This window comes from Emydura macquarii, unplaced genomic scaffold (genome assembly GCF_026122565.2).
Source record: "Emydura macquarii macquarii isolate MOO-44397 ecotype Brisbane River unplaced genomic scaffold, CSIRO-AGI_Emac_v2 contig_2473, whole genome shotgun sequence".
Classification (NCBI taxonomy): Eukaryota; Metazoa; Chordata; order Testudines; family Chelidae; genus Emydura; species Emydura macquarii.
In genome coordinates this window covers 3,303,787-3,318,648 of record NW_027132610.1, presented here as the reverse complement: position 1 = coordinate 3,318,648, position 14,862 = coordinate 3,303,787, and the positions used below count along the sequence as shown (strand labels likewise).

The 14,862-nt window shown below is 39.7% G+C and overlaps 1 protein-coding gene across 5 annotated transcripts in view; it reads left to right on the top strand.

Moving 5' to 3' along the window:
- The first annotated feature begins 2,331 nt into the window (after positions 1-2,331).
- The window catches only part of PSPC1 (paraspeckle component 1), an 85,129-nt gene continuing 72,598 nt past the window's right edge, over positions 2,332-14,862 (top strand). For all 5 annotated transcript variants that reach the window (XR_010922572.1, XR_010922573.1, XR_010922574.1 and 2 more), the window contains exons 1-5: positions 2,332-2,781; positions 5,459-5,760; positions 8,779-8,874; positions 9,955-10,151; positions 14,549-14,633. Coding sequence is in view for 1 of the 5 variants with exons in the window: in XM_067562830.1 (XP_067418931.1) it covers positions 2,407-2,781; positions 5,459-5,760; positions 8,779-8,874; positions 9,955-10,151; positions 14,549-14,633 (1,055 nt within the window). In the remaining 4 variants the exon portion in view is untranslated. The remainder of the gene's footprint in view (positions 2,782-5,458; positions 5,761-8,778; positions 8,875-9,954; positions 10,152-14,548; positions 14,634-14,862) is intronic.

The window sequence follows — 14,862 nt, the reverse complement described above, 5'->3', positions numbered from 1 at the left end:
TGATTTAAATATACTTGGTCCTGTCTCAGCAGGGGGATGGACTAGATGACCTCTCAGTGTTCTTCCAGCCCTACATTTCTATGATTCTACCACCCATTTCCCTGATTGATTGGGAAACATCTACACAAAAAGCTCCACATGACTGACTTGTTTGTTTGGGTAAACTGCCTGCCCAAGTCCACCTCCTATTTTTGACCACCACTTAAGCGGCTGGTAAGAAATAGCTGAGGGCATATTATATTTCAGATGTTGCTGCATTACAGGCTGGAAGGGTTAGTACTCAGCTTTCTATTTTAGTCAGGAGTCTGATTATATCTTTCATGTAAGCTGGAGTATAGGCTAAGTATTTCAATTGGAAAATATTGACAAAACATGTATTCTGTGATGTAACAATGCTTGTGAGGGATACAGCTTTCAAAGTTATTTCTTTAGAGAAGCTGAGATGCTTTCCTCAAGCTCAAATTGATGAGTCTGACAATCAAATTTCTGGCAGCTTTTGCTTTCTTGACTGAGATCAGCATTACTATAGGAATAAAAGGGAAGGTACATTCAGAGATATTGGCTTTTCCCCTCACTTTGTTCAGATTCTAATGACGTGGCCTGCAAATAAATGTTTTACTTATTATGTTTGTTTAGATTTGATGGAACATCTTATAAATGTGGTGTGTTTAGAAGTTTCCTCTCCATTTAGACCCAGCAGACATGCATTGTGTAATTATGGTTAATATTGACCTGAACAGATAAAGGAAGCCCAATAATACATTTTAAATTAGGAAGTCCTCGTCATTTTATTTCTCTAGGACCACAAAGGTTAGACCAATTTATCCTAGGTTTCCCATTTTTCCTTTCCACTTGATTTAAGTTCTTGAGATAATCCTGGTTTTGGTCACTAGATGGCACTGTAATGATATTCTCTTGTAATCCTCGCTGAATAACTGAGGCTTCATTACTCATCAGAAGAGTGACCCATAAAATTGTCCACAGTAAAAAATTGCAGCTTCTTTTAAGCACTCTAACACCTCCATTGCTTGCAGCTGGACTTGGAACTTTGGTAGGGAGATAGTTCTTGGAAGGTCCCTTTACTGGCCTCATGAAAATCCATTCAGATTTTTCCAAGTCAAAGGTTTTGACAATTGCCACTGCTTGTCTGTCTCACACAGCAAAATCCCACAACATATGCAGCTCCCTGGTATTTCAGCATTTTCCACCCAGAGCAGAACCTTCAGATGGGACAGACAAAAATGCAGGATGATGGTCATTATCCTCATCATCCTGCTGCAGCTTTTCCCTTTATCCCTATACACTTTGGCCTAGGAGAATATATAGTATACTAGGTCCTAGGCAACCAGAGATTCTAGACTCATCCGTTTTACTAGCTGGTGTTAATAATTCTGTACCTTTCACAATCCTTATTACTGATCACAAACTGATAGGTTATACAAATTGGGAATACAACTCAGCTCTCTAGCTAATGCAGCAGAATCTTCTCTCAAAATTAAGAACAAATAAACTGGTTTATGAAAACATGCTTACATAGCTATCATCCATCCCACCCCTCTCCACCTCCTGCTTGTTTTGAGTCTTATTTATTTCAAGGGCCTGATCCTCCAAATATACACATCAAACCTTTACTTATGGGACTATTCTTGCTCATAAAGTTCTGCACCTGTGTATGCAGGATTATGGTCTAAGAACATGAGCACATTGGGGTACAATGGAACTCCAGACTTTTTCAGACCTTTAGATATAACATAGCTTTACACTGAAGGACCCCAACGTGCTTCACTCACTAAATACAGAGACCCACTAAAACACATCCAATTCCATGGAAGATGGCTGCCAAGAGAGAAGCAGCAGGGAGATAAAAGAGCAAACTCTCCTCTCTGGAAAACCATCATGGTATATGAGTGTTCAAGCACAAGGAGCAGTGCCAGGGCTGCTGGAACAATTTGTGTAGTAGCAGTGCTAAGAGCCATTGAACCAAACTGTAAGCCCTGTATAGTGATGGAAACCACTTCAACCCAAGGGGGTGCAGCAGCACTCCGAATTCCAGCACCTATGGGGGATTCCGGGAAACAAGCAAAGCGGCTGGAGTACGCTACAATAGCGCCTCAGACCGGACAGTCCCCTGCCTGCCAGACAGCCAGCCAGCCACGCGCTGGGCTGGCTCACACCAACGAGCCCGAGCCCGAGCCCGCGTCTGCGCCCACTCCCACTCCCCACCAGTGGGAGTCACTGCGCTTGCGCAACGGCTGGGCAGTTGGAGGGCGGAGCTTTCCTCAAAGACGTTAACTCGTTGAGGCCGGCGCCGGCGCCATTTTGCATTCGGATCGCCGGTGGTCTGTGGTCGCAGGGGCTAAGTGCGGGTCTCCTCCGTCTCCCACTGAGCGCGAAAGAGGCCGAAACATGGCGGCGAACAGCCGAAACTTGAAGCAAGTGCGGATCGAGAACAGCTCCCCGGCGGCTCCGCTCAGCATGGTGGGCGGCGGCGGCGGCCTGAAGGGGCTGCGGGGCCTGGAGGCGGACAGCGAGGTGGCGGCGGCTATGGCGCTGGTGCAGGGCAAAGAGGCTGGCGACGAGGAGCAGGAGGGCGGGTTCACCATCGACATCAAGAGCTTCCTCAAGCCCGGTGAGAAAAGCTACACGCAGCGCTGCCGCCTGTTCGTGGGGAACTTGCCCACCGACATCACCGAGGAGGATTTCAAGCGCCTCTTCGAGCGCTACGGCGAGCCCAGCGAGGTCTTTATCAACCGCGACCGCGGCTTTGGCTTCATCCGCCTGGTAAGAGCCTCTTCCCGCGTATGCGAGGGAGTGGGTCAGGCCTCGCCTTCCATTCCGGCCGCCCCCTCCTCTCTCCCTCCCTCCCTCCCTCCCTCCGGTACAGGCACCGTGTGTGGGGGGCGGTGGGACATTTGTCTCGGTGGTCGCCCATCGTACAGGTGGCGTGTGGGGGGGATTGGGATGGACCGTGTCCCTATAGTGGCCTAACCTACACGCCCCTGTGTGTGTGTGTGTGTGTGTGGGAGCAGGACAGTTTGGCCTCCCCTCCCCCAAAATGCGCCCAGTGCGCGTGTGTGGAAGCTGGGATAGCGCTTGTTCCCTCCCCCCCGAATGCGTTCAAAGTGCGCGTGGGTGGGAGTGCTTGTCCCCCTCCCCCCCATGTGCTTTGCGAGGTGGGATGACAGCATTTGTGTCCCCCACAAACGCGCTCTGCGCGTGGGTGGAGCTGGGATGGATAACGCTTGTGGACTCTCCCCATTTGCTCCGTGTGCCTGGGGAGAGGATAGCGCGGACAGTGCTTGTCTCCCCCGTGTGTTCTCTGTGTGTGTGTGTGTGTGTGTGTGTATGGGGGAGTAAAACAGCACCCAAATGCGCTGTGTGTGGGGGGAGTGGGACAGGTGTTTTCCTGCAGCCTGGTTTCCTTTCCCCTGTCATTTCAACCAGTTGTAGTGTGGCTGCCACCAGTCTTATTGCTTCCTTTCCCCTGCTCCTCCACTTGGTTTTTTTCATACCTCACCATCTGGCACGGTCACTCCTCCTTACTCTGACCACCACCTGCCTTACTGCCTCCATGCTCATCTGTGCCCATCCCCACACTGCATGTCCAGTTGCCTTCATGTTCCATCCACCAGCCCTACTGGTTCTACAGAGATACTGATTCTCCTATTGCCTTTTAGTTTTCAGCAGTCAAAAATGGAAAATGCTTCTTTGATTCGGAAGAAAACATGTTTAATTGGGTTTAGATGGTTGGCCCACCCTGTTCTGCATTATTTTCAGAAGTTGCTTTGTGCAAATAGTTGGATTTTTCCTGTTTATGATGCAGCATAAATTAACTTTTTATTCTACTTTAAGGACTGAGACTCTGGATAATTATCCTATTTCTTTTATTATATTTATTTGAAAGCCAACTAACTATGCACAGTCTGTGCAGTCTGAGCTGGGGGGCAGATTATTTGCTGTAGGCTTCATCCCATGAAAGCATGAATAACGATTTAAGAGGTATATTGAATTATACCATTTGCATTTTAGTGAAATATATTGTGAAATACAATTTTTGTTCCCTTGAGATCCTTTTGAAAAAGAGTCTGCATTTAAAAAAAATATTACCAGTATTTTTGGATGCCCTACTTAATGGCCTCCACTTTAAACCTTAAAGAGGCCTAGTTTTTGGATGGTATGTGCTCATCATTTCTGAAAATCTGGTTTCTGGTATCTCAAGCAAAAACTGAGGCAGTTAAAACTAGGTTATTGCCCATAGGTTTAACATGTCAGTCTGTCTGCTATGCTGTGATGCTTTTTATAGCCAAATATGCTGTAAATAGAGAATGCCATAGGGTGTTGGGGATAGAAGGCAGACAGAGTTAAGATTGTTTGAGGTACTTAAATTGTCAGTTTCTGTAACTTACAATTTTTTAGATTTTTTTTTAAATTGTAACTTTGACATTGATTTTTCTAACATCCAACCACTTGTACTTTTTAAAGTACTGCTCTTTAAAGGCTTTTCTCTTGAATGCATAATTGGGATAGAATACAGTCCCTTACTTTGCTAGTAGTAGCTGAGATGATTAAAGAATGGAGCATCTCGTGTCACATTTGTGCAATTTTTTTGGCCAACTGAACAATTTTGCAGAGGTTGTGTAGATAGTTGTATCCCATTTTCCTTGGCTTGCAGAATAATCTCGTTAGTAAAAGACCTTGGGGTATAGGTGAAAGAATTAAAGGAAAAACTCCAAGATAAGAATGGAGGTGGGGGCAGCATCAGGGACGACTGACACATGGAATTAGATAGGTGCAAAAGGCACAAAAACAAGTGAGGATTAATAAAAAAGAAAAAATCACAAAATACAACAAGGACAATGAAAAGCCACAGGGAAAACAAAACACTTTTATTCTAGGGTGTAGATTGCATTTGATTTTATTTCAGCAACCAGTTCACTGAAAAGTGATAGTGGATAAAAAGAATGGTGGTTAAAAAAAAATTCCCTATGAATTTTAAGATTTCTTTCAAAGAGTGAATGAGGAAAACTTCTCCCCACTTCTCAGAGAGACAGAAATGAAAATGAAATCTAGATCCTTATGGGAAAAAAGCTATGATCTCACTCTGACTGTCCATATAAAGAGTTGCATGCTTTTCTGCACTAGGAATGAGTTTGTGGAGTCCTCCTCTAGCATGTGCAAGCAAAACTCATGGATTTACAGGAGGACATATTAGAATGAATTGCATGGAAAAACAAATGGCAGATTGCTTAAATTATCGAACAGATAGAATCTGAAAAACTCTTGCTTTGGGAAGAGGATACTTTGAAAGTTGACCAAAACCCCTATACTTTAATTTACTCATAATTAACAAAAGATGTTTTAAGTTATGATAAAATAACTGAAAACTAATAAATTGGCTCAGTATCCTTGAGGAAAATATAGAATGAGTGTATATAAAATATTTTTTTCTCTTGAAAAGGAATCTAGAACACTGGCTGAAATAGCAAAGGCGGAACTTGATGGTACTGTTTTGAAGAGCAGACCACTTCGAATTCGATTTGCTACACATGGAGCTGCCTTAACAGTCAAGAATCTTTCACCTGTGGTTTCCAATGAGCTTCTGGAACAAGCTTTTTCTCAATTTGGTCCAGTGGAGAGGGCTGTTGTTGTAGTAGATGACCGTGGCAGAGCTACAGGAAAAGGTTTTGTAGAGTTTGCAGCAAAACCTCCGGCACGGAAGGCTCTAGAGAGATGCAGTGATGGGGCATTCTTACTAACAACGTAAGTTAACAGGGTTTTTTTTTCTAGTCAGATTTGTGGGTGAGTGTTTTCATAATGTATAGAAAACTGCAACTGCAAGCATGGCCATACTTTTTATTGTGTTCTCAGAACTTGGATACCAGATCTGCTGTGAAATAGATGTGAACTGAAAGGTTGTGTTGTGTGTTCACGTCAAGCATCTTATTTTGCTCAAGAATTTTTCCCTGAAAAACAGCTAGTTGAGTAACTCTCTATATTCATAAGATTTATTTGATTATATGTAAATACAGTACTTTTCATAGGTAGGTGGTGTTAGTTTGATTGTAGCTTCTTTAAATACTTGTCAGTAGCTTTTACCTTCTCCGTAGCTATTCAGAATTCTCCAAAGGTAACTTGATTCTTTTCGGTTTCATTCCTGACCATGAAGTTCCCCATAACAGTAGAGAAAACCGACAAGACTCTAGTTTGTGTTTACTTTGCAGTATCTTGGCAAAACCATAAGCAGAAGCATTGAAGTCATCTATTTGCAGACTCAGGAGGAACATGACCCTGCATCTGTTCATATTTTGAAGGTTATGTTTGCAACTGTATAGCATAGAAACATTTTTTTTAAGTGAAAACTTAGGTTCTGCAGAAGTTCATTGCCCTGTCTTTGGGAAGTTTCCTGCTCACAGTGGGCAGATACATTTTTCAGGTCTTACTATTATTGATCGCCCCTCGTCACCTTTTTTTAATCTCTTCCTTCATATTTTTGTAATTCTGCCTTTCCCCACTATTCCCTAATAGCAGAAAATTATCAGTTGTGACTGTTCTACACACATTTGCTAGCATCAGTTTCATGCTGCTTTGCTGAGCATGGTTTGAAATTGCAACTGTTCAGGAACAAATGTACTCTGTGATTATCTCTGACTTTTCTCATTTGGGTGAGTGACATAATGTCTGAGTGAATAAAATTACATAATTTTGGCCTCAATTAAAAACCTTAATTATCCCCAATGGACTAAATAACAGGCATATTTAGTAGGTCCCTGATTTGGCCGCTGCATTGTGTTGCAGTCACATGACATATGGGACTCATTACAGGACATAACTGATAAGGAATCATTATGGAACTGTTTTGTAAGTATAATCCTTTTGTGCAAACTGCTGTGCTACTACTATGCATCCAATGGGAGCCTAACCCCAAAAGATGAAGGTTAGGGAAAGTAGAGGAGCCATGCAAAGAACGATGTTGGCCACCTGAACTTTAAGTTACCAAACAATTTTAGTATTCCAGAAAACTGTCATACAATAAAACAGTTTGTTACACTCTAGTTCAGTGGTTCTCAATCTTATTTCATCATGCCCCCCTTCTTTGTGTCTAGTAGTTTATGTCCCTCTCACACCACACAAGTACATTTACTCATAAAAATAAAATCAACATGCAACTCACTAAATATTAAAAACAGTAAGGCATTGATTGATTCACACAGAGCCAACGATCCATTGTAATAAGAGCGAAAACAAAACTGTGATTCTGGTTGATGCTTACAATTAAATGTGCACACCACATTGTAGCAAATGGAATAACATGCAAATGGCTATTACTTTGTATAATGCTATGGAAGCTTAACAGAAATTTGTCAAAATGTGCAATGCCACCTAGAATCAAATGCACAGGGCTGTTTGAGGACCTGATATGTCTGGATGAATCCGCCTTGCCAGTTGTTCATGCTGCATGCAGTTTTTTTCCCTAAAGCTTCTCACGCCCCCTCAGAACACATTCTGTACCTCCTTTGGGGGGGCCACCCCCCAATTTGAAAACCTTTGCTGTAGTTTATATAGCTTTATGGAGATCTCCACAAAGAACCCCCCAATGAGATGAGAGTTTTTTCACATTTATTTTTGCCTACCCTGATTGGTTTATGCAATTGCATTGAAAAACTCTTCTATCACATGCTGAATGCCCTTAATAACCAGAGATCATGGGGGAGTTTTCAGACCATTGAGGGCTATATTCTGCCATCCTTGTGTTGATGTCTTGCTCTGCGACTGTTTCCAGTGAAATCAATAGGACTGCTCTTGAAGCAAGATACTACTCAATTTGAGTAAGAGTGGCAGAATCAGGTACTCATTGTTTAATTTATTTTTTCATGAAATGAGTTCGTTCTTCCATTAACATTTGATTCTCTCCATAAGTTGAACATGAGCGTGTACTATGGTGCAATGATTATGCCCGTTGTATCTCTGAATAGTATTTTGCGATTAAGTTTTTTCATCATTTAAAACCTCCCTACTGTACATAAAATAAGAATATTAAAAAGTATAGAACGGACTACGTTGGGAAAATAATGGAACTGGCTTTCCCACAAAAACAAGTCTTCATAATTCGCCACTTGTTTGTATTTGATACTCTGATTTGCGTGCTATAGATATATCTCATGGAGGATATATGCTGATTTCTAAGAATATGGCACTTTACAGAACAGGAAATTTAAAAATCAGATATGCTGAAATGATTTTCTAGTTGTGATGGGGATTCTGTCTAATTATCACTTCTATTTTTAATTGTGCAGGTAACTTTCAAAAGCATCTCTGTATTTCTTGTACATTGAACAGAGCTGCTGCTGTTTATTTTACCGTGGTAGCTTCTAGGAGTCCTATTCATGGACCCAGACCCATTTTGCGGCGCTTTTACAAACACGCAACAAAAACATGGTTCCTTCACAGAAGAGTTTACAATCTTCTGTAATTAGTTTTAAATTTTTTTATACATTCTTTAAATTGTGTAGTTTATTTTTACGTCAGGAGAAGTGCAGTAGTGTTTTCCAGATAAAGTAGTTGGCTTATGTGTAAGATAAATTTATTGTCTTTGTGAATACAATGATTTTTAAAAATTTCATTAAATGTGAAGGAGTTGTAGCTAACAGAACTTAAGAAGTCGTGTTTTAGAAAGTTTCCCAACAATATTGCAAAATGTAACTTATTTCAATGTATATTTCCTTGGTTAAGCCAATTAATAAAGAAATTAACATACAGAACCTTTAATATTTCTTTCAGAACACCTCGACCTGTTGTTGTAGAACCTATGGAACAATTTGATGATGAAGATGGGCTACCAGAGAAATTAATGCAAAAAACACAACAGTATCATAAGTAAGTTGGATTTAGATTCAGCTTTCATTAAACATGGGCTGCATTATTATGTTAGCTTGATGAACAAGAGTTTATTAAATTTTACCTTGATGTTTGTGGTGAGGATGGGAAAGAGAGTGTTATTTGTCTAATAAGTAGGTTTTTTGTTTTTAAGTATAGATACAGTTGTTAAACTTTTTGAGATTAGATGTCAGGGTTTCCTGATTATGCAGTGCAAACTTGGATAATAGGCATTTAGTCCCTGATCCTGAAAAGACTTATGTATGTGTTTACCTTTATTCTGAGTAGTCCCATTGACTCTGTACATACGTCTTTGCAGGATCTGGGTTTCAATACCGCAGTGGTGAGTGCAATAACAGAAGCTTGAGTCTTGAGTATCAGGAGAAACCAAAGTTCTTTTAAATTAGGACTAATTAAGAAATACAACTTTTCGTGTTGAAATTTGAGACTGTTCCCAAGAAATCCTGATTGCTGGAGCCAAAATGCTTACTCAGATAACAAGCTTGTAAAAATAGAATGATTTATTTTTAAAATAATGAATGAGATAAATATTTTGGTTCACTGCTCTTTAATGAATTATTACAATAGCACAAGCATTTGAGTAGATAGGATATTGTGAACTTATAAACTAAAACCCATCAAAATTTTAAGACTTTGAATGACATTTTAATACAGCAAGCCTTGACACTTTTTCAAACATGGGTGTTAATAAATCATACTTGAGCCATTTTCTTAGCAGACTGATAAGTTTAGTTGCATAGCCTTCTAGTAGTGCATCAGAAATTTTCAATATAATGCAAACAAGTCTTTCTTAAAAATAAATAAATTTACATGGGTTTTTATTTGGACAGGATCTCTCATCATACAGCGTAATCTTACTGCAGAGGCCTACCATAAAGTTTTGGAATTGAGTTTTGAAAATGAGCTAATAGTTTTAGTTTTTATAACTATGGAAACTGGTGGCTTGATTTAAAGTTAGAAGTTAAATTGGAGTGTTTGATTAGGAATATATTTTGTTATTGCAGCTACTTATATAAATATATATTTCTGTACATTTTAACTATGTACATTTTTTATTAGGGAAAGAGAGCAGCCTCCACGTTTTGCTCAACCTGGAACATTTGAATTTGAGTATGCTTCCCGATGGAAGGCTCTTGATGAGATGGAAAAGCAGCAGCGAGAACAGGTTGACAGAAACATTAGAGAAGCCAAAGAGAAACTAGAGGCGGAAATGGAAGCAGCTAGACATGAACATCAGTTAATGCTAATGAGGCAAGGTAAAAATCAGATACTCTGCCTACTATAAAAATAATCTTTCTCAAAAAAGCTTCCTTTGCATAACCTATTAAGTGATGAGTCTTAGTTGTGTGTGACGTGTAAATATTTGAGATTTTCTAGACTAAGTATTTATTGGCTTTTTAAGAAAATACATAGAGATGGGAAATAGGTTTTCATTTGAACCAAAATAAAGTCTATTAATTTATTTTCAGAGTGCAGTATAATCAGACAAAAAACAGACTTCTACAAATTAAAAAAAAAGGAGAGCTTTAATTGTGATCTTGGCCATATTCTCTCTCTCTCTCTTTTTAAAAACTGCACTTACATCCAAATACTGTGTGTGGAGAGGCTGTTTAGCTTCACAAATTCAGTAGGAAGAGTTTTTGTGTTTGTTAATGTTGCTTGTCATCCTGGGCTGAACTAAGGTAGATTTTTGCACACTGTATAGAGAAATTGTAATATGACCAATATGACTTGCACTGCTCTTGTGTTCTCCATTTCTGACACAGATACGGGTCTTCAGGGAGATAATTTTATAGTTTTAATAGTTGAAAGCCTTTTGCTTTGAGGTCCAAATTTGGAGTCTACTGTATGTATGATTCAAGGATTCAATGATTCTACTGTATGTATGATTCGATCCTCACCTTCTTGGCCTCAGTTTTTTTCTGCACAGTTGGAACGACTGTCAGACTTTTGAGTAAATAACACTACAGCATCTTTCATTACAAAGGAATCAAATCCCAAAGCTTTTCACAAACCAGACATGCACAACACTGAAACCTGTTGGATAGCGGCAGACCACTAGCACAACGCACAACAGTAGAAGTAGGGAAAACTGGCCAAGTGTATTCAAGTAAGCCCCTAGAAAAAGTGCTGTGGAATCTTCTGATATCCACATAAGATATCAGATAAGAGAGAGAATAGCTGGATTTTCAAGTTTTTATACAAAAGACCACTATGCTGAGCACCATGCAGTTTTATTCTCCATTTACCTTGATAGGCTGAAGGACTGTGTCAGCATTTATGGGATTTGAACCTCCAAGGTTCATAAGAATGTAGGTGTTTCAAATTTTAAACCTAGACAACTAATATATCCCTTTTGTCACAACTATTTTGTCTTTTCCTCACGTTTAGTTTTCAAAAGTAATATTTCTATGACAATATAGTTTCCCCCCTCCCCAAAGAACAAGATTTTCTGGTTTTCATATGATTTTTGTATAGATTGGGTTATTCTTTTTTTTTTTCAAATCTAAGACTTTCATGACTGGGGTAAGCAAAAGATGTTTCCCAGGTCGTTTTGCAGGCAAATGCTTTGAAAAATGGGTACTGTTATATGTCACTTTATATAAATAGTTCGTTTGGAGGAACATCCAATTTGGTTATTTTTTAAAAGTTTGCTTTTAAACAGTTTTTGAGACACAGCAGCTTAAATATCACATTTTTATTTACATTTTTAATCTCTTATAAGTAAGAGTTCATACAGTGGCAGATGTCTCATTCAGGCCATAGTCTGGCATTATCTGTTACGCAAGGGGAAGAAGTCTCATCTAGGTCTCCTTATGTGACGTTTTGCCTTGGAAACCCAGCAGTGTAAGTCAGTGTGTGTTAACCCACTGCCTCAGTAGAGCTTTGCTCCTGCTAAGCTGTGTGTCAGCTCCCTGACACACTAGCCTTGTCTGCCTGGTCAGCAAACTCCTTAAGGCTCTGCTAGTCTAAATCTTGCTTTGAAGGTAATCAGTGAACCCCAGTTCCCCAGAGATGTCTCCCTGCAGTGCACAGTCCCTCTCACTGGACAAAGAGACAGTGTACACATCAGCCTGTTAGTTTGCAGGTGTGAGTGTTCAGAAAACCTATCTCAGTGCTGTTATATTGAAGTAATAAAACTAAGAAAATTAATTAACAAGGAACAGCGATTTAAGTGATACTAAGCAAGAATAAAAGAAACAGGTATGGTTACAAACAAAACAAAAAATGTGATGTCTTATGACTAAAACTTAATGTTAGCAAGTTACAATCTTTGCCTAAGCAGATTTCTCACTTAAATCAAGTTACCAGCAGCTTCTGCCTTTCAGGCAAGAGGATCCAACATTCACAGTATAAAAGAGTGCTGTTCCCTATATCCCCTAAGTGTTGGATAACTAAAGTGTCTTTTTGCTTGGCTTGTATTACCCAAAGTCCATTGTCTCTGACTCAAGAGCCAGGAAGACTTTATGGGGGTGCAGATTCTGTCCCCTTTACTGGGAATGCAGACCTTGTCCCCGGTATGCTCACCCAAGCTGCCGTTTGCTAGCTTAATTGCTTTGTTTATCTTAACTGTAAATGTATTTTCATTGTTCTTAGGCTTACAAAGCTTGACCCAGAGAGGTAAATCCACATTCCTTTGTCTAAGGCAGGCTGGTTTATCAACTCTTTCTACAATATATCTCATAGAGTAGACTTTAAGGCCAGAAGGGATTATCATCATCTAGTCTGACCTCCTGTGTTTTCCAGGCCACAGAACCTCACCCATCTACTTCTACAATAGACTCATAACCTCTGGCTGAGTAATGAGTCTTTAAATTATGATTTAAAGACTACAGGTTACAGAGAATCCACCCTTTACACTAGGTTAACTTGCCTTAAAAGTGACCTGTGCCCCATGCTGTAAGGCAAAATATCCCCCTAGGGTCTCTGCCAGTCTGACCTGGGGAAAAATTCCTTCCCAGCACCAAATATGGCAATAAGTTGGACGCTGAGCATTTCAGCAAGACCCAGTAGCCAAACTCCTGGAAAGAATTCTCTGTAGTAACACATCCCACCCCATCTAGCGTTCCATCACTGGCCATTTGGATATTTTTGCTACTAGAAATTGCAGCTCGGCCATATGCTGTTGTAGGCAGTCTCATCATACCATCACCTCCATAAATTTACCAAGCTCAGTCTTGAAGCCAGTTATGTTCCCCCCCGCTAGCCTTGGAAGGCTGTTCCTGAACATCACGCCTCTGATGATTAGATACCTTTGTCTAATTTCAAGCCTAAACTTTTTGATGGCCAATTTATATCCATTTGTTCTTTTGTCAACATTGGGGCTTAACTGAAATAACTTCTCTCTATCCTTAGTATTTATCCCTCTGATGTATTTATGGTGAGCAGTCATATCTTCCTATAGTTTTCATTTGGTTAGGCTAAACAAGCCAAGATATATGAATCTCTTCTCTTAAGGTAGGTTTTCCATTTCTCTAATTATCCTAGTAGCTCTTCTCTGCATCTGTCCCAGTGTGAATTCATCTTTCTTAAACATGAGAGACCATAACTGCACACAGTATTCCAGATGAAGTCTCACCAGAGCCTTGTATAATCGTACTAACACTTTCCTATCTCTACGGGAAATACCTCGCCTGAGGCATCCTATGATTGCATTTTCCTTTATCTCAGCCGTTTCATATGGCGGCTCATAGTTGTCCTGTGATCAATCAATAGATCCAGGTCTTTCTCTTCCTCTGTCACTTCCAACAGCTAAGTCTCCAGTTTATAGCAAAAATTCTTGTGATTAGTCCTTCGGTGCAAAGCTTGCACTATTAAATTTCATCCCATTTCTGTTACTCCACATTTCAAAGTCATCCAGAACTTCTTGTATGACATGTTCCTGTCTTATTTTAGGAATATATTTCCAGCACACATACATAAGTCTTCATACAAACACCCATACATACATCACACAATATTCATTGCTAGTGTGTCACTACCTTTCATAAAAAACCTTACTTGATGCACATTTATAGAACAATAATAGTATATACAGTCAGGCATGACTTTCCCTTGGTGAATCCGTGTTGACTGTTCCTGATCACAAGCTCTCAATCTACCTTTTCTATACCATTGATTATTTTATATACTTTGTATTAGAAAAGAACTGGATGTTTCTATGAATAAGAATATCCAGAGTTGTTATAGTTAATGCTAACTAGTGGAAGGGAGATGAAATCTCAGGTTTTAAAACATTCTCTGTTAGGGATTAAGATCAATCCTTCATTGAGGGCCAATTACTTTACGTCTGCCTGTTCTGGGGGTTCTTACATGTTTTCGTGAAGCATCTACTGGGGGCTACTGTGGGAAACAGGAATTGCCATATTGGATAAGACCAATGGTCCATTTAGTCCAGTGTCCTATGTGCTCCTTTCCCTAAAGGTAAATTACATTAGTTAAATGCATTGACCATTTTGATGAGTTAGTAGTTCATTCCATAATCACTTTCAGATTATGTAATAGAATGGTAATTTTCTAAATTAAAAAATGAAATCACTTTGTAATAGGAGTGAACGTTTTGCGAAGTGCATACCACTAAAAATGGAACACTTGCAACCACTGAAGTTAAAAGAATAACTGAGGGCATCGTATAATATTTAACTTCTTGCAGATCTCATGAGGCGCCAGGAAGAACTGAGACGTTTGGAAGAACTTAGAAATCAAGAGCTACAGAAGCGCAAGCAAATACAGTTGAGGTATTTTGTTTTATTTGGTGTTGATCCAGCAATGTGCTAGACCTTCTAAACGTGTAACTGATATTGTAGGTCTCAGTGAATTAAAGCAGGTATTCTAGTTTATAGGGATTGATTATGAAATCTAGTGCAACTAGTTTTTTTTAAAAAGCAAAAATAATGCTCTGCAGGTGCAGAAGAATATAAATATGACATTTCAATCCAGACATACTTTAAAATAAACAGAATATGA